The sequence below is a fragment of the Heptranchias perlo genome, chromosome 2 (genome assembly GCF_035084215.1).
Source record: "Heptranchias perlo isolate sHepPer1 chromosome 2, sHepPer1.hap1, whole genome shotgun sequence".
In the NCBI taxonomy this organism is placed as follows: Eukaryota; Metazoa; Chordata; class Chondrichthyes; order Hexanchiformes; family Hexanchidae; genus Heptranchias; species Heptranchias perlo.
Window position 1 is genome coordinate 121941349 of NC_090326.1, and position 18182 is coordinate 121959530.

General features: G+C 42.1%; 1 protein-coding gene across 1 annotated transcript in view; it reads left to right on the top strand.

Moving 5' to 3' along the window:
* The first annotated feature begins 456 nt into the window (after positions 1–456).
* The window catches only part of itga8 (integrin, alpha 8), a 222680-nt gene continuing 204954 nt past the window's right edge, over positions 457–18182 (top strand). Inside the window, exons 1-6 of the mRNA XM_068006777.1 lie at positions 457–914; positions 1236–1366; positions 3310–3410; positions 4151–4274; positions 5809–5870; positions 11964–12009. Coding sequence (XP_067862878.1) covers positions 733–914; positions 1236–1366; positions 3310–3410; positions 4151–4274; positions 5809–5870; positions 11964–12009 — 646 coding nt within the window. The 5' untranslated portion in view covers positions 457–732. The remainder of the gene's footprint in view (positions 915–1235; positions 1367–3309; positions 3411–4150; positions 4275–5808; positions 5871–11963; positions 12010–18182) is intronic.

Genomic DNA, 18182 nt, shown 5'->3' on the forward strand with positions numbered 1-18182 from the left:
GGACAGACTAGGTCCTGAACATAAACCAAAACAATGGGGCTAAATGGATCAATTAAAATGGCATTTCTAATTCCTACCTCCTTCTGGTCTTTTAATATATAATATATAATTAGCAAATGAGGTTAATTAGAAAACTTGAAAATAAAAAAAAATGAGATCTTCTTGTAACTTGGGAAGTATTACAGAATTGATTTCCTCTTTACAATGAAAATACAAAAATGTTTGCACCAGGGCGGTACTCGGGGCTCCTTATATTTCTCATGTCCACTATTAGTGAAATAAGTGATTTGCTGGGCACGGGGCGGGCAGCACACGCGAGTGGAAGATTGCATCGCACTTTCGAGATAGAGTGAGATTAAAGACTATGATGCCCTTTACCACCATAAAAGGATAGCTCCTTAATGACGCGAGCAGTGTGGGGAAAGCCGCCTCCCTCCCCAATGCTGTCCAGATTAACAGGAGGCGAGAGGGAGCAAAAGGGAAGGTCTTATCGAGCACGGCACGACTGACAGCCCGGGTCTGACACTCACACTCAGTGACAAGCTGTAAATCTCTCCTCTCCCGGGCCACATCCAGCTCTTTGCGCCTGGGTGACGGTGACAGCAGTCGGTCGCACACTGTCTGCCCGGCAGGACCGGTGGTGCACCCTGCCCTTACTGTCAGCACCCCCTTGCTCTCCTCTCTCTCTCTCTCCGCGAACACCCCCCTTTGGCTCTTAATCGCCGGCCCGCGATGAGTGTTCGCCGCTGCTGGCAGAAGGCGCCCCGGACCCGCTTGTTCCACTTGTTCCTGCTCCCGCTCGTCCCGGGATGTCTCGCCTTCAACCTGGATCTGGAGCAGCCCGCTCTGTACGGCGGACCTGAGGGCAGCTATTTCGGGTATTCGGTGGATTTCTACTCGCCTGATAAAAACACGTGAGGAACATTCCTTTTAATATCTAGAAACAAATGTTTCAAGAGTTGCCAAACTCGACAGCTTGTTGTTGGAAAGTTTCCCCCCTCCTCCTCCTCCTCCTTTGCCTGAAACAATTTGTAACTTTGTGTCTGGTCAACCGTTTAAATTGTTGGTAACAAAGTTGCCCAGTTAAATTGGTAATCGGTAGCATGTGATGGAGAGACATTTGTGCCGTTCGGTTGTAGTTAGTCGATGTTGATGTCAAGAATTTATAATTTTTTTTAAAAATCAGTTTTTTTTTGGGGGGGTGTTGGGGGGGGGCATCTTCTTTTCTTCTTCAGAGTCAATGTCCTTGTAGGAGCCCCGAAAGCCAACACAACTCAGCCGGGGATAGTGGAAGGAGGAGCCGTGTATTTCTGCAGCTGGGCAGCAGGAGGCGCCACTTGCAACCAGATCCCCTTCGACAGAAGCAGTAAGTGTGAAGCATCGAGCTCCCGCTGCCAGACTTTGACTTGTTTCCCCCCCCGCCCCCCCATCTCCGCTGACCACTTAACAAACCCTCAATCTGTGCAAAAAAACACCAGCAGAACTGGAATCGCGAGGTAGCATTTTATTTTTACCAACTAAATATTACCTCCTACGAAACTACCATTTAAGAGCTAAACATGAGAGCAAGTTACAGTTTTAAAAGAAGGGTGTATACATTATTCAGCTGGGGGGGGGGGATGTAGATTTAATTCCAGTTCTAACACTAAATGTTCGACAAAACGTTCACGACACGTGGTATATAGTATAGTCAGGCCGTAACTTCCAAGTTTAAGCCTTAAAATGAGCCTGCGTCTACCTTTCTGAATAATCGAATTTGACAATTTAGATTATAACAATTTCAAAACTGATGTGACTAGCAGGGTTACTTCTTTAAACATGTTATTTGTTTGCTGTCATTAGAGTTTCACGGCATATAAAATGTTTCACTCCAATGAGCTACTCAGATTAAATAACTTCGAATTAATTATATCAAATGAGAATAGAAAAGTAATTATTGCCACTGCCTAATAATTTAAAAAATCTGATTTGAAGTTATACCCATTCTTCACTAACTTAATTTTTGTTTTAAAAGAAATGAACTACACATTTTGGTTTTGAATGTGAACCTCCTTTCTAAAAGTTACATAAAAGGTAGAACATTTAGGTGCAAATAGCCTAAATGAATACTTACATGAATTCGTGTGTTTCAATCATGAGAAACAATAGTTTAGAAATATTTTAAACTATCAAAAGCCACAGTTCAGCCAGTTTGTTTTTGTATAAATGTTCGGGTATCTCAGTAAACGATCTGTCAGTCTTGCTGGCAAAGAAATAACTAAACAAAGCAACTCATGCAAGATCCATGTCTTAGGAACTGGAGAGGGATGAGGCGCAGGATGGGAGATTGCTAAATATGATTTCTGATAGTTGTGAATCAGCAGAAGAAAACACACTGCTCAAATTGAAAGTAACATCTGTTGACTTTTTTTTATTACGTGTTTGAAGTGAAACTGTACAAGGACTGTCAAGGAAGAGGAGGATGCACTCCTCCTGCTTAACAATTCATAAAGAAGTTCACGGACAGACAGTGAAATTGGGGAGGGATGAACATGTGGGAAATCAGTTTGCTTCAAAAAAAGAGGGGGTGAGGAATTGTCTGCTTTTTATTAAAGACTGAGAAGCATCATAATTGGAGCTGATTTTTTAACCAGATGGTTCCTTTTATGTTGACATCTGCAAAGTATATGTTAAACAAAGTTGGAGAGATGTCTCCGAGTGTGTGTACATACAATTAAGTTATGAACTAGTATTTACTCTTTTTTAATAAAAGCAATTAGAGAAACCATATTTTGTTATCAGGAATTTAATGACATTGAGTTGTTTTACTTATCACTTAGCATTTTAATCATCTAGAATAGGTATTTTCGAAAGTGTCATATCACAACAGTCATGCAAGTGGAGAAAATTGTATCATATATTTGTTCCTTAAAAATTGAGAACTGAGTAGTACAATAAGAAACAACATTATGAATTATAAACAGTAGTTATTGAGCAAAACAAAGATTTAAAAAAAAAATTCTTTAAAAGTCTATTGTGAGCTAAATTATTCATAGACAACTATAAATAACAGAAAATATTAAATCATATTGTTTGTGATTGATAATCTTCAATCTTTAAGTGTAATACACTTAAATTACAATTACAAGGTGGTAATACAGAAAATATAGTCACAAGGTGACAAATGCAATATGAAACAACTTGCAAATGATCTCAATGAAACAAAATTATTTGAAAAATGGTGATTTTACTGTTTCACTGTCTATAAAAGAAAGGAAGATCTTAAAACACTTGAGGACATGCATAACTTAATATTTTTTCAAATATTAGGTAACAGAATCATCAGAGTTAATGGCACAAGGGAACCTGTCGAATTCAAATCCAATCAATGGTTTGGGGCGACAGTGAAATCTCATAAAGAAAGGGTTGTGGTAAGTCCTTAGATATTGTAATGTTACAACATCTTGGATCAGTTAGATGTGTGCTTTGATATTTTGTATTTATAGTTGGCTATCTTACTGGTCCTTGCTACTGAAATTTGAGAATGGTAAATAAGAATGTATGTTACCTACTTTTTTAAGTTTACATTGTAAAAATGTAGCATGTGATAAAAATGAGAATCACCAGAGTGTTGTACAGTTCAGATCTGTTTTCCAAATTCTGGTTATATTATTTGTATTGTTTCTTTTTTTAAGTGAGGGAGGATCATGCTTTGATATGCTTTGACTAGTATTCATTAGACAAACATTATGAATTAGCTGGGTAAATAAATGTTTAATCATTGCCTGGAAATGATATCATAACTGCTGAATGAAACAGTCACCAATCTGTTATGTGATGACAAACTTTAGATAATATTGTATCTGAAACTTCCTGATGTGGGATTACATTTGTGTAATCAGATTTTTTATATTCCAATATACTAAAATGTAAAAAAGATCATTGGGATGAGAGAGTTATAGCAGCAGTACTAATGCAAAAGGTAGGCTTTTACATGGGTCGGAATTTAAGATTTGTTTGATATTGGGAAATAACTCGATGAGGAAGTAATAAAAATTCCAGCTCAGTTATCGTATAAGTATGCCAGCTTGACAAAAGAAGGTGCAGGTTTTTTGTAAAAAATGAAAATAATTGCACATTTTGGTGAATTGATTTATTTTTTAAACAATAGGCTTGTGCCCCACTATATCATTGGCGAGCCCTTAAATTGACTGAAGAAAAAGACCCAGTTGGCACCTGTTATGTGGCAGTTCAGAATTTCAGTGCTTATGCAGAATATTCTCCATGTCGTTCTGGTAAGTTGAACAGCTAACACAGAGTGAACATTTGTACGTATTTTATGTAATTCACTTTTTTTTTACTTCTTCCTGTTATCATTACATGCCTGTTTTCTACTTTCCTGTTGAACAACTTTTGGTGACCCATATTTAATGTTGGAAAATATCTAATAATGGTATTTGTGCAAATATGTGTGCAAAATATCACCATTTGGTGAATATATGTAATCATAAATTCTTCACATACATTCCTATGTGTAGAAAATATTTTAGAAGAACTGCACTGTATAGCATTCTTTTTTTAAAAAATCATTTAATTGTATGGAATCATAAATTTTTATATGGTGTAAAATAGGGGACTAAAATATTTTCAAAATTCCAGGTGGTTCATATAAAGATATAATAAATATGCCAGCGGAATAAAACCGGAAAACATGCTCCATAATGTGTTAAGTGCAGCATTGTTATCAAATTAAACTGCCATATAAGACAATAATGTGCTAATAAATGAATGGAATATTTTAATGTGATTGGAATGCAGTTGCATTCCTTATTATGGGTGTTGCAATAATTTTAGAAAAGTTTTTTCCAAATAAACAAGATTCATTAAAAACTGCTTCACAGGAGCTTGTGCTGCAAGAGATAGTAAGCCTGATATAGTGAAAAGTTTACTCCAGCAGCCAACATGGTGCCAAAAGCCATGCTATCTGCTTCAGCTGGGAGAATGGAACAATCTAGGCCACAGCAGTTTTCAATGTTATCCAACAGGCCCCTCTGTTTTTCTTTTACCTTCAGATTGAACACTCCTCCACTGCACAGATCTCCATCAACTAGCACCCTGGCTGAAAAATGCCATTAACTTGTCTGATGAAGGTAAATGAGTTAGTCAAAGCTAGGATTCAAATCCTTGGTCACCCTTGCATGGGGCTCTAACACAACATTTTATAAAATGTGCTAATCACTGTGATGAATCTGGCTATTCAGTGAACTGGAGCTGCTCCAAAACATCCCTGGTCAGATGTCTGCTTAGGGATATTTTACAGTAGTTTATGTGAAGGTGTCACTACTATGTGAACATATTCTAAAATGAATACCAAGGATGGTTTTGCACACCACATCATTTGGGTATTAAGAGTACTATTTCACTTCAATGAAATTAGGATGGCAGCATAGTGTAAAAGATGTAGTGTTAGAACCCCAAGCAAGGGTGACCAAGGAGCTCTCATCAGACAAGTCATAGCATTATTCAGCAAGGGTGCTAGTGGATGGAGATCTGTGCAGTAAGGGAGAATTCAGTTTGAAGATAAAAGAAAAATAGAGGGACTTGTTGGATGACATTAAGAACTGCCATGGATTGTTCCATCCTTCCAATTGAAGCAGACAGCATAGCATTTGAGCCAAATATCAATAAAAACAGGAATGCATACTGATGCACTTGCATCCTTTAAAAAACGTTAGGCTGTTAATGTCATTTTACTTGGGCAAAAGGTAATAAAAGCATTTGCGATTTATGAAAAAAATGAAAGCAATGTATGTTTTCTACCTATTACAGACCAGCCAGATCCTGAAGGTCAAGGTTTTTGTCAAGCAGGATTTAGCCTTGATTTTACCCAGGTAAGCTTCTCATTGTATTTTATTTGTATTGTACTTTACTGTAGAAAATGTAGTAGATATCCTAAATGAAATACCATCTGTATATGTAGATGTAAAGGAAAGACACTCCAAGCACATAACTCCGGAATAGTTCCAGGTTCTGTGCAACATATACAATGAATATAGGAAGTGCCTGTGCTGAGAAAGGGATGATGCCATTTAAATCCTCTTTGACTAGTTTTTCCTGCGCAATAGGTAAAATTTCAAAGGTCAGCTAAGAATCATAGAATCATAGAAGTTACAACATGGAAACAGGCCCTTTGGCCCAACATGTCCATGTCGCCCAGTTTATACCACTAAGCTAGTCCCAATTGCCTGCACTTGGCCCATATCCCTCTATACCCATCTTACCCATGTAACTGCCCAAATGCTTTTTAAAAGACAAAATTGTACCCGCCTCTACTACTGCCTCTGGCAGCTCGTTCCAGACACTCACCACCCTTTGAGTGAAAAAATTGCCCCTCTGGACCCTTTTGTATCTCTCCCCTCTCACCTTAAATCTATGCCCCCTCGTTATAGACTCCCCTACCTTTGGGAAAAGATTTTGACTATCAACCTTATCTATGCCCCTCATTATTTTATAGACTTCTATAAGATCACCCCTTAACCTCCTACTCTCCAGGGAAAAAAGTCCCAGTCTGTCTAACCTCTCCCTATAAGTCAAACCATCAAGTCCCGGTAGCATCCTAGTAAATCTTTTCTGCACTCTTTCTAGTTTAATAATATCCTTTCTATAATAGGGTGACCAGAACTGTACACAGTATTTCAAGTGTGGCCTCACCAATGCCCTGTACAACTTCAACAAGACATCCCAACTCCTGCATTCAATGTTCTGACCAATGAAACCAAGCATGCCGAATGCCTTCTTCACCACCCTATCCACCTGTGACTCCACTTTCAAGGAGCTATGAACCTGTACTCCTAGATCTCTTTGTTCTATAACTCTCCCCAACGCCCTACCATTAATGGAGTAGGTCCTGGCCCGATTCGATCTACCAAAATGCATCACCTCACATTTATCTAAATTAAACTCCATCTGCCATTCATTGGCCCACTGGCCCAATTTATCAAGATCCCATTGCAATCCTAGATAACCTTCTTCACTGTCCACAATGCCACCAATCTTGGTTTCATCTGCAGACTTACTAACCATGCCTCCTAAATTCTCATCCAAATCATTAATATAAATAACAAATAACAGCGGACCCAGCACCGATCCCTGAGGCACACCGCTGGACACAGGCATCCAGTTTGAAAAACAACCCTCTACAACCACCCTCTGTCTTCTGTCGTCAAGCCAATTTTGTATCCAATTGGCTACCTCACCTTGGATTCCATGAGATTTAACCTTATGTAACAACCTACCATGCGGTACCTTGTCAAAGGCTTTGCTGAAGTCCATGTAGACCACGTCTACTGCACAGCCCTCATCTATCTTCTTGGTTACCCCTTCAAAAAACTCAATCAAATTCGTGAGACATGATTTTCCTCTCACAAAACCATGCTGACTGTTCCGAATCAGTCCCTGCCTCTCCAAATGCCTGCAGATCCTGTCCCTCAGAATACCCTCTAACAACTTACCCACTACAGATGTCAGGCTCACCGGTCTGTAGTTCCCAGGCTTTTCCCTGCCGCCCTTCTTAAACAAAGGCACAACATTTGCTACCCTCCAATCTTCAGGCACCTCACCTGTAGCGGTGGATGATTCAAATATCTCTGCTAGGGGACCCGCAATTTCCTCCCTAACCTCCCATAACGTCCTGGGATACATTTCATCAGGTCCCGGAGATTTATCTACCTTGATGCGCGTTAAGACTTCCAGCACCTCCCTCTCTGTAATATGTACACTCCTCAAGACATCACTATTTATTTCCCCAAGTTCCCTAACATCCATGCCTTTCTCAACCGTAAATACCGATGTGAAATATTCATTCAGGATCTCACCCATCTCTTGTGGTTCAGCACATAGATGACCTTGTTGATCCTTAAGAGGCCCTACTCTCTCCCTAAGAAGCAGCTTCAAGCAACATAAACTACATTTGTTGACTATTTACTGTGATATCATTCTTTAGGTATTTCGGACAAGACCTTTTCTAATAATAAAACAATAATTATACTTGGAAGTGAAGCAATAAGAACATAGGAAATAGGAGCAGGAAGATATCAATGGACTGCTCAGGTGGGCAGAAAAGTGGCAAATGGAATTCAATCCAGAGAAGTGTGAGGTAATGCATTTGGGGAGGGCAAACAAGGCAAGGGAATACATAATAAATAGGAAGATACTGAGAGGTATAGAGGAACAGAGGGACCTCGGAGTGCATGTCCACAGATCCCTGAAGGTAGCAGGACAGATAGATAAGGTGGTTAAAAAGGCACACAGTATACTTACCTTTATGAGCCGAGGCATAGACTATAAGAGCAGGGAGGTTATGCTAGAATTATATAAAACATTGGTTAGGCCACAGCTTGAGTACTGTGTACAGTTCTGGTCACCACATTACAAGGAAGATGTGATTGCACTGGAGAGGGTACAGAGGAGATTTACAAGGATGTTGCCAGGGCTGGTGAATTTTAGCTATGAGAAAAAATTGGATAGGCTGAGGTTGTTTTCTTTGGAACAAAGGAGGCTAAGGGGAGATTTAATTGAGGTTTATAAAATTATGACGGGACTAGATAGAGTGGATAAGGAGGACCTATTTCCCTTAGCAGAGGGGAGCATAGATTTAAAGTAATTGGTAGAAGGATTAGAGGGGAGCTGAGGAGAATTTTTTTCACCCAGAGGGTGGTGGGGGTCTGGAACTCGCTGTCTGAAAGGGTGGTAGAGGCAGAAACCCCCAACTCATTTAAAATGTACTTGGATGTGCACCTGAAGTGCCGTAACCTACAGGCTACGGACCAAGTGCTGGAAAGTGGGATTAAGCTGGATAGCTCTTTTTCGGCCGGCACGGACACGATGGGCCGAATGGCCTCCTTTTGTGCTGTAACTTTCTATGATTCTGTGCTTCAAGGAGTAGGCCATACGGCCCCTCGAGCCTGCTCCGCCATTCAATTAGATCAAGGCTGATCTTTGACCTCAACGCCACTTTCCTGCTCGATCCCCATGTCACTTGATTCCTTTAGAGTCTAAAAATCTATCAATCTCAGTCTTGAATATACTCAACGACTGAGCGTCCACAGCCCTCTGGGGTAGAGAATTCCAAAGATTCACAACCATCTGAGTGAAGAAATTCGTCCTTGTCTCAGTCCTGAATGTCCAATACCTTATCCTGAGACAATGTCCCCCAGTTCTAGACTCTCCAGCAAGGGGAAAGATCCTCTCATCATCTACCCTGTCAAGCCCTCTTAGAATCTTAATATGTTTCAATGAGATCACCTCTCATTCTTCTGAACTCCAGAGGGTATAGGTCCATTCTACTCAATCTTTCTTCATAGGAAAACCCTCTCATCCCAAGAATCAATCTAGTGAACCTTTGTTGCACCGCCTCCAAGGCAAGTATATCCTTACTTAGATAAGGAGACTAAAACTGTACACAGTACTCCAGGTGAGGTTTTACCAAAGCCCTGTACAATTGCAGCAAGTCTTCCTTACTCTTGTACTCCAACCCCCTTGCAATAAAGGCCAACATACCATTTGCCTTCCTAACTGCTTGCCGTACCTGTATGTTAACTTCCTGTGTTTTGTGTACAAGGACACCCAAATCCCACGGAACACCAATATTTAATAGTTTTTCACCATTTAAAAAATATTCAGTTTTTCTATTTTTCCTACCAAAGTGAATAACCTCACATTTCCCCACAATATTTGGCGTCAAGTCTTAAGTACAAAGAAGAAATGCTAAAATAAGGAGCCAAACACAGTCTTGTAACTATTGTTAGAGCAGACTCCTTGTAAATAATTTGATAAGTAAATCGTCATACAATTTTCTTATTATCTTCAAACCAGTGCAACATTTACTGTAATGTTGTAAATAAATATCCTTTGAGTAGCATTTGGGTAGTAAGATTGCCTCTACATAGTGATCTAGGAACAGGAGTAGGCCATTTAGCCCCTCAAGCCTGTTCCGCCATTCAATGAGATCATGGTTGATCTGTGACCTAACTCCATATACCCGCATTAGCCTCATATCCTTTAATACCTTTGGTTAACAAAAATCTATCAATCTCAGATTTAAAATTAACAATTGAGCTAGCATCAACTGCCATTTGCGGAAGAGAGTTCCAAACTTCTACCACCCTTTGCGTGTAAGAGTTTTTTCCTAACTTCACTCCTGAAAGTCTTGGCTCTAATATTTAGACTATGTACCCTAGTCCTAGACTCCCCAACCAGCGGAAATAGTTTCTCGCTATCTACCCCTTAATATCTATCAGTTCCCCTTAATATCTTGAATACGACCCTAGTTTGTAACTAAAGGGTTCGTAAGTTAACCCTTAGAGTCCAGGTATCATTCTAGTAAATCTATGCTGCACTCCTTCCAAGGCCAGTATATCATTCCTAAGATGCGGTACCCAGAACTAAACACAGTACTCCAGGTTTGGTCTAACCAGGCCTTTGTATAGCTGTAGCATAACTTCCTACCCCCTTGTATTCTAGTTCTCTAGATAAAAGGCCAGCATTCCATTAACCTTTTTGATTATTTTCTGTACCTGTCCATGACATTTTAATGATCTATTTACATGGACCCCTCGTCTCCTTCGACCTCCACTGTTTCGAGCTTTTCACCATTTAGAAAGTACTCTAATCTATCCTTTTTAGGTCCAAAGTGGATGACCTCACACTTGCCAACATTGAAATCCATTTGCCACAGTTTTGCCCATTCGCTTAATCTATTAATATCTCTCTGTAATTTTATGCTTCAATTTACACTGCTTACAATGCTGCCTATCTTTGTGTCATCGGCAAGTTTGGATATGTGGCTCTCTATCCCATCATCTAAGTCGTTAATAAATGCAGTGAATAGTTGAGGCCCCAACACAGATCCCTGTGAAACACCACTAGTCACGTCCTGCCAATTTGAGTACTTGTCCATTATCCTTACTCTCTGTCTCCTGCCGCTCAACCAGTTTCCTAACCAGGTCAATAATCTGATCAAACTCCAGATGCTTAAACAAGCTGGCTTTGGTATGAAGCTTGCTGCATTAACAGACAATCTTGTACCCAATCCTACTTATTGTGAAGAAAGTAGACCATTATTTTGGCCATAAAAAACAGAATAGCAATATGAAGTGCTAACCATGCAATTCTTGCCAAATTTTCATTGAGGAAAAATAATGTAAGTAGAGGCAATTTAAAACAGATTGAAGTACAGTAGTTCTAAGGAGAATGTGTGTATAGAAGGAAAGAGCACTTTTGTAGTTTGGAGATGAACATCTTAAACTGAGGATAAAGCAGAAGGTTTATGAGAGAGTGTGAAATTTGTGGGTGTGCACCTGCTTGCAGTAAGTAAAATGAGTAGATTGAAAATGAAATCATATACTACATATTTTCAATATCCATGAAACAACCGAACATGAAACCTTGAAGATTAGAGCATGTCCAGGCAGCTGAAAGAAACAAAAGTTCAGTAGCTTTGATACGCTAGTATTTTAGACTCCATTGATTCACAGCTCTTTAGCATTCTGTAAGTCCAGTGTTGCTCATATCTTTTACAGCAATTTCTGCCAATGCAAACAGAAAAGGCATGATACTATTATGATATATGGTACAAAACTGTGCCACGTCCAGACATCTGGAGTTTTTTCTGATGCCTTGTGTAAAAGATTATGTTACTGTGCATGGCCCTTGGAACATATTTAACCTTCTGTATTATGATAGGTTTGTTGTGTTTGACACACTTACAGACAGGATTGTAATCACTTTTCTGCTACTCTTCATTACAGTTAATAATATTCTTGGTATAGTAATATTTATTTAATATATTTATGTTTTCTCTATGAAGTGTCTAAATGGTTTTTTTAAAAAGTTACCAATGTGCAGAGAGTAACATTACATTGGTTATAACATTTCATGTCTTTAAAAAACATTTTCGAACTAACAAAAGAATCTGTTTTATTTAGGATGGGAACCTGGTGCTGGGAGGACCTGGTAGCTTTTACTGGCAAGGTAAATCAGTGATATCTTTAATAGATTTCCTTCAAAAAACATAGTCGTGTGTATGACAGTGCAATCGCAGAACCACAACGTTGTCATTAGTTTAGCATGGCTGTCAGTCAACCAGATTTCAAGGTACTTAAAGGGTGTAATGTGATTTAGCCTTTATTATTTATTGATGTGGTGGCTTAGTATTGTTTTTTTTGTCCATAAATCAATAATGACCAGTATGGGATAAAATGCATTCTGCAAAGGTGTGAAATGACAACCAATGTTTAAATGTAGAATCGTCCAATGATCGAAACAGTTCTGCTTAAAGTAACTTTTTAAACTATACTTTTGGTACAGTAGCTGTGTCTTAATAACTCTCAAACGGTTCCTATGATATAGACACAAATTAACAGCAAAATTGATGGTACTTATCTGAAGTTAAGTTATGATGTGGAGATGCCGGTGATGGACTGGGGTTGACAATTGTAAACAATTTTACAACACCAAGTTATAGTCCAGCAATTTTATTTTAAATTCACAAGCTTTCGGAGATTTCCTTCTTCCTCAGGCAAATGTTTCAAGAGCTCCTTGAAGCCTACGCATTTATACATATAGAACAATACATGGTGTTTACAGACTGCCCCTGCAACTGCCCGTTGCCAAGGCAATCACCGTGTTCAGACAGAGAGGTGTCACCTGCAGAACCCCCGAATACACATTCAACAAAAAAACAAACAGGGAAAAAAAACAAGAGAAAAAAAAAACAGAGAGAGGCAGAAACATCCGGAAGGCAGAGAGAGCCAGCAAATGACCCATTATATTAAAAACAGATAACATTTGTTCGCTGGTGGGGTAACGTGTAGCGTGTACACGTTACCCCACCAGCGAACAAATGTTATCTGTTTTTAATATAATGGGTCATTTGCTGGCTCTCTCTGCCTTCCGGATGTTTCTGCCTCTCTCTGTTTTTTTTCTCTTGTTTTTTTTCCCTGTTTGTTTTTTTGTTGAATGTGTATTCGGGGGTTCTGCAGGTGACACCTCTCTGTCTGAACACGGTGATTGCCTTGGCAACGGGCAGTTGCAGGGGCAGTCTGTAAACACCATGTATTGTTCTATATGTATAAATGCGTAGGCTTCAAGGAGCTCTTGAAACATTTGCCTGAGGAAGGAGGAAATCTCCGAAAGCTTGTGAATTTAAAATAAAATTGCTGGACTATAACTTGGTGTTGTAAAATTGTTTACAGAAGTTAAGTTAGACAGGCAGAGGAGTCGAAGGAAGCCACTGGTGCCTCATACTCAAAATGGTATGGGACATTGCAAGGTGCAGGAGCATTTGAGGTGGTCCCAAAGTATGCTTTTTGTCTCTTGCACATATGTTCCTCAAATCGGGCCTCAACTAAGCCAGACCTTGGAATACAGGGATGTGGGTGGGTCTGGTGCTGTCTGCAAATGAACGGGGGACCATCTGATGCTGAGGCTGTCAATGAAGCTCACAGGGATATGTTGGCCATGTATGTGTAGGGAAATGGAATTGTTGGAGTGATCAGGAGATGAGATGGGTAAGTTTGTGATTTTCTTCTGGTGAATTGTTTAATTTTTTTTATGTATTCTATTAGAAATTGTGTTTTTAGCATGTTAGTGGAGTGGGTGAGGACGTATCATGGTGGCAGTATGTTAGAATTTGTTTTTCAGTAGAATGTGATTGGATCAGATGTGACACACCGGTGATAGTTATGATATCTGATTAGTCACGGTTGCATGATTCTGGGATGTGATTGGTTGATGGGACATGGTATCTGGGATCATAGGAACATAGAAACATAGGAACAGGAGTAGGCCATTCAGCCCCTCGTGCCTGCTCCACCATTTGATAAGATCATGGCTGATCTGTGATCTAACTCCATATACCCGCCTTTGGCCCATATCCCTTAATACCTTTGATTGCCAAAAAGATTGGTTTAAATTCCAAAGGGGCAGAGAGGGACAATAAAGGGGCAGAAGACCCTCTCCCCCCAAAGCTGGCAGGAGTTGCAGCTTTGTAGACCTTGGCAGAGTCTGAAACCCATCTAAGGTAAATGCCTGAGAGCAAGATTGGATAGAGAGGAGGCCTCTACTAGGCCCTCTTCCTCCATTAATGGACATTGGGGTCGTTATCGCCGCTATCCTGGGCCTATTGCTACTTTCCACCGCACAGTCCCGGTAACAGTAACGATGGAGGCGGATGGGATTCATATGCAGTGGAGGGGGGAGGGGCTGCCAGTGGAAATCCCAGCAGGGGCGGGTGGGAGCAAAATTTAATTTGGAGCAGGAATGTGGCAGCATAGGGGAGGAAAATCCAACCCAAAATGTACAAGTTAGGCAGCCTGTTAATTTATTTTTGTAGCATTGATGTTCTCCCAATCAAAGTCACAAATATGTTTAATAAAGATGTGGAGATGCCGGTCATGGACTGGGGTTGACAAATGTACCGAATCTTACAACATCAGGTTATAGTCCAACAATTTTATTTGAAAATCACAAGCTTTCGGAGGCTTTCTCCTTCGTCAGGTGAATGTGGAAATCCTTGAACGTTTCGCATTTATATTCAAAGAACAATACCTGATGATTACAGATAATCTTTCCAACTGCCCGTTGTCAAGGCAATCAAAGTGTTCAGACAGAGAGGTGTTACCGACAGGACCACCAAATATACAAACGGCCAGAACACAAAACAGAGAGAGAGAGAGGGAGAAACATCCGAAAGGAAGAGAAAGACAGAAAATGACCCGTTGTATTAAAAACGGATAACTTTTATTCGCTGGTGGGGTTACGTGTAGCGTGACATGAACCCAAGATCCCGGTTGAGGCCGTCCTCATGGGTGCGGAACTTGGCTATAAATTTTGCGTTGTCGTGTGTCTCGAAGGCCGCCTTGGAGAACGCTTACCCGAAGATCGGTGGCTGAATGTCCTTGACTGCTGAAGTGTTCCCCGACTGGGAGGGAACCCTCCTGTCTGGCGATTGTTGCGCGGTGTCCGTTCATCCGTTGTCGCAGTGTCTGCATGGTCTCGCCAATGTACCATGCTCCGGGGCATCCTTTCCTGCAACGTATGAGGTAGACAACGTTGGCCGAGTCACAGGAGTATGAACCATGTACCTGGTGGATGGTGTCCTCTCGTGTGATGTTGGTATCTGTGTCGATGATCTGGCATGTCTTGCAGAGGTTGCCGTGGCAGGGTTGTGTGGTGTCGTGGACGTTGTTCTCCTGAAAGCTGGGTAATTTGCTGCGAACGATGGTCTGTTTGAGGTTGGGTGGCTGTTTGAAGGCGAGTAGTGGAGGTGTGGGGATGGCCTTAGCGAGGTGTTCGTCGTCATCGATGACATGTTGAAAGCTGCGGAGAACATGGCGTAGTTTCTCCGCTCCGGGGAAGTACTGGACGACGAAGGGTACTCTGTTGGTTGTGTCCCGTGTTAGTCTTCTGAGGAGGTCTATGCGATTTTTCGCTGTGGCCCGTCGGAACTGTCAATCGACGAGTCGAGCGTCATATCCCGTTCTTACGAGGGCGTCTTTCAGCGTCTGTAGGTGTCCATCGCGTTCCTCCTCGTCTGAGCAGATCCTGTGTATTCGCACTCACAAGACAGTCCAGAATGTCACCCGAGCACAACGCAACGCCATCAACGCTCTCAAGACCAACCGCAACATCGTCATCAAACCAGCGGACAAAGGAGGAGCCATCGTCATACAGAACGGACTATTGCAAAGAAGCATACCGACAACTGGACAACCAGGAACACTACAGACGGTTACCCGCAGATCCGACCAAAGATCACACCCACCAGCTCAACAAACTGATCAAGACCTTCGATCCAGACCTTCAAAGCATCCTACGCGCTCTCATCCCACGTACTCCCCGCGTGGGAGACTTCTACTGCCTCCCAAAGATACACAAAGCCAACACACCCGGAAATCCTATCGTATCAGGCAACGGAACCCTGTGTGAGAACCTCTCTGGATACGTCGAGGGCATCCTGAAACCCATCATACAGGGAACCCCCAGCTTCTGTCGCGACACTACAGACTTCCTACAAAAACTCAGTACCCACGGACCAGTTGAACCAGGAACACTTCTCACCACGATGGACGTCTCGGCACTCTACACCAGTATCCCCCACGATGATGGCATCGCTGCAACAGCATCGATACTCAAAACCAACAACAGCCAATCTCCAGACGCCATCCTACAACTCATCCGCTTCATCCTGGATCACAATGGCTTCACCTTCGATAACCAGTTCTTTACCCAAACACACGGAACAGCCATGGGGACCAAATTCACACCCCAATACGCCAACATTTTCATGCACAAGTTCGAGCAGTACTTCTTCACTGCACAGGACCTCCAACCAACGCTATACACCAGATACATCGACGACATTTTCTTTCTATGGACCCACGGCGAAGAATCACTAAAGAGACTACACGATAACATCAACAAGTTTCATCCCACCATCAAGCTCACCATGGACTACCCCTCAGAATCGGTTTCTTTCTTGGACACACGAATCTCCATCAAAGACGGGCACCTCAGCACCTCATTCTACCGCAAGCCCACAGACAGCCTCACGATGCTCCACTTTTCCAGCTTCCACCCTAACCATGTCAAAGAGGCCATCCCCTATGGACAGGCCCTGCGAATACACAGGGTCTGCTCAAACGAGGAGGAACGGGATGGACACCTACAGACTCTGAAAGACGCCCTGGTAAGAACGGGATATGACGCTCGACTCGTCGATCGACAGTTCCAACGGGCCACAGCGAAAAATCGCATCGACCTCCTCAGGAGACTAACACGGGACGCAACCAACAGAGTACCCTTCGTCGTCCAGTACTTCCCCAGAGCGGAGAAACTACGCCATGTTCTCCGCAGCCTTCAACATGTCATCGATGACGACGAACACCTCGCTAAGGCCATCCCCACACCTCCACTACTCGCCTTCAAACAGCCACCCAACCTCAAACAGACCATCGTTCGCAGCAAATTACCCAGCTTTCAGGAGAACAGCGTCCACGACACCACACAACCCTGCCACGGCAACCTCTGCAAGACATGCCAGATCATCGACACAGATACCAACATCACACGAGAGGACACCATCCACCAGGTACATGGTTCATACTCCTGTGACTCGGCCAACGTTGTCTACCTCATACGTTGCAGGAAAGGATGCCCCGGAGCATGGTACATTGGCGAGACCATGCAGACGCTGCGACAACGGATGAACGGACACCGCGCAACAATCGCCAGACAGGAGGGTTCCCTCCCAGTCGGGGAACACTTCAGCAGTCAAGGACATTCAGCCACCGATCTTCGGGTAAGCGTTCTCCAAGGCGGCCTTCGAGACACACGACAACGCAAAATTTATAGCCAAGTTCCGCACCCATGAGGACGGCCTCAACCGGGATCTTGGGTTCATGTCACGCTACACGTAACCCCACCAGCGAATAAAAGTTATCTGTTTTTAATACAACGGGTCATTTTCTGTCTTTCTCTTCCTTTCGGATGTTTCTCCCTCTCTGTTTTGTGTTCTGGCCGTTTGTATATTCGGTGGTCCTGTAGGTAACACCTCTCTGTCTGAACACTTTGATTGCCTTGACAACGGGCAGTTGGAAAGATTATCTGTAATCACCAGGTATTGTTCTCTGAATATAAATGCGAAATGTTCAAGGATTTCCATGTTCACCTGACGAAGGAGAAAGCCTCCGAAAGCTTGTGATTTTCAAATAAAATTGTTGGACTATAACCTGGTGTTGTAAGATTCTGTACATGTTTAATAAATGCTAAGGAATTTTAGCTATCGGGCTGCTGGCTCGCGGAGCAGGTGGGCCAGCCGCCTGATTACCTGCACGAGAGGCCCACTTTATTTTGACATCCATCCATTGAGCTGCACGTGCCAGATGGGCATGTCTCTTCAACTCACCGGCTGGCAGGAAGGTAGGTCTGGGAAGGGGCTCCAACCTGATTCAGGCAGATATCCCAACGGAAGGCCCCAGGAAATATGCCAATGGAGCAGGAACAAAGTCAGTGGAAAAGAAAATCGGGTGGGTTGCAAAACGGGCAGCTGATTCGCTATCGGCCATTTTGCGTTACAGTCCAAGGCCAGTTTCATCCCCCATGAATCCAATATTGGAGCCCTAAAAATGGGATGTATTTTACTG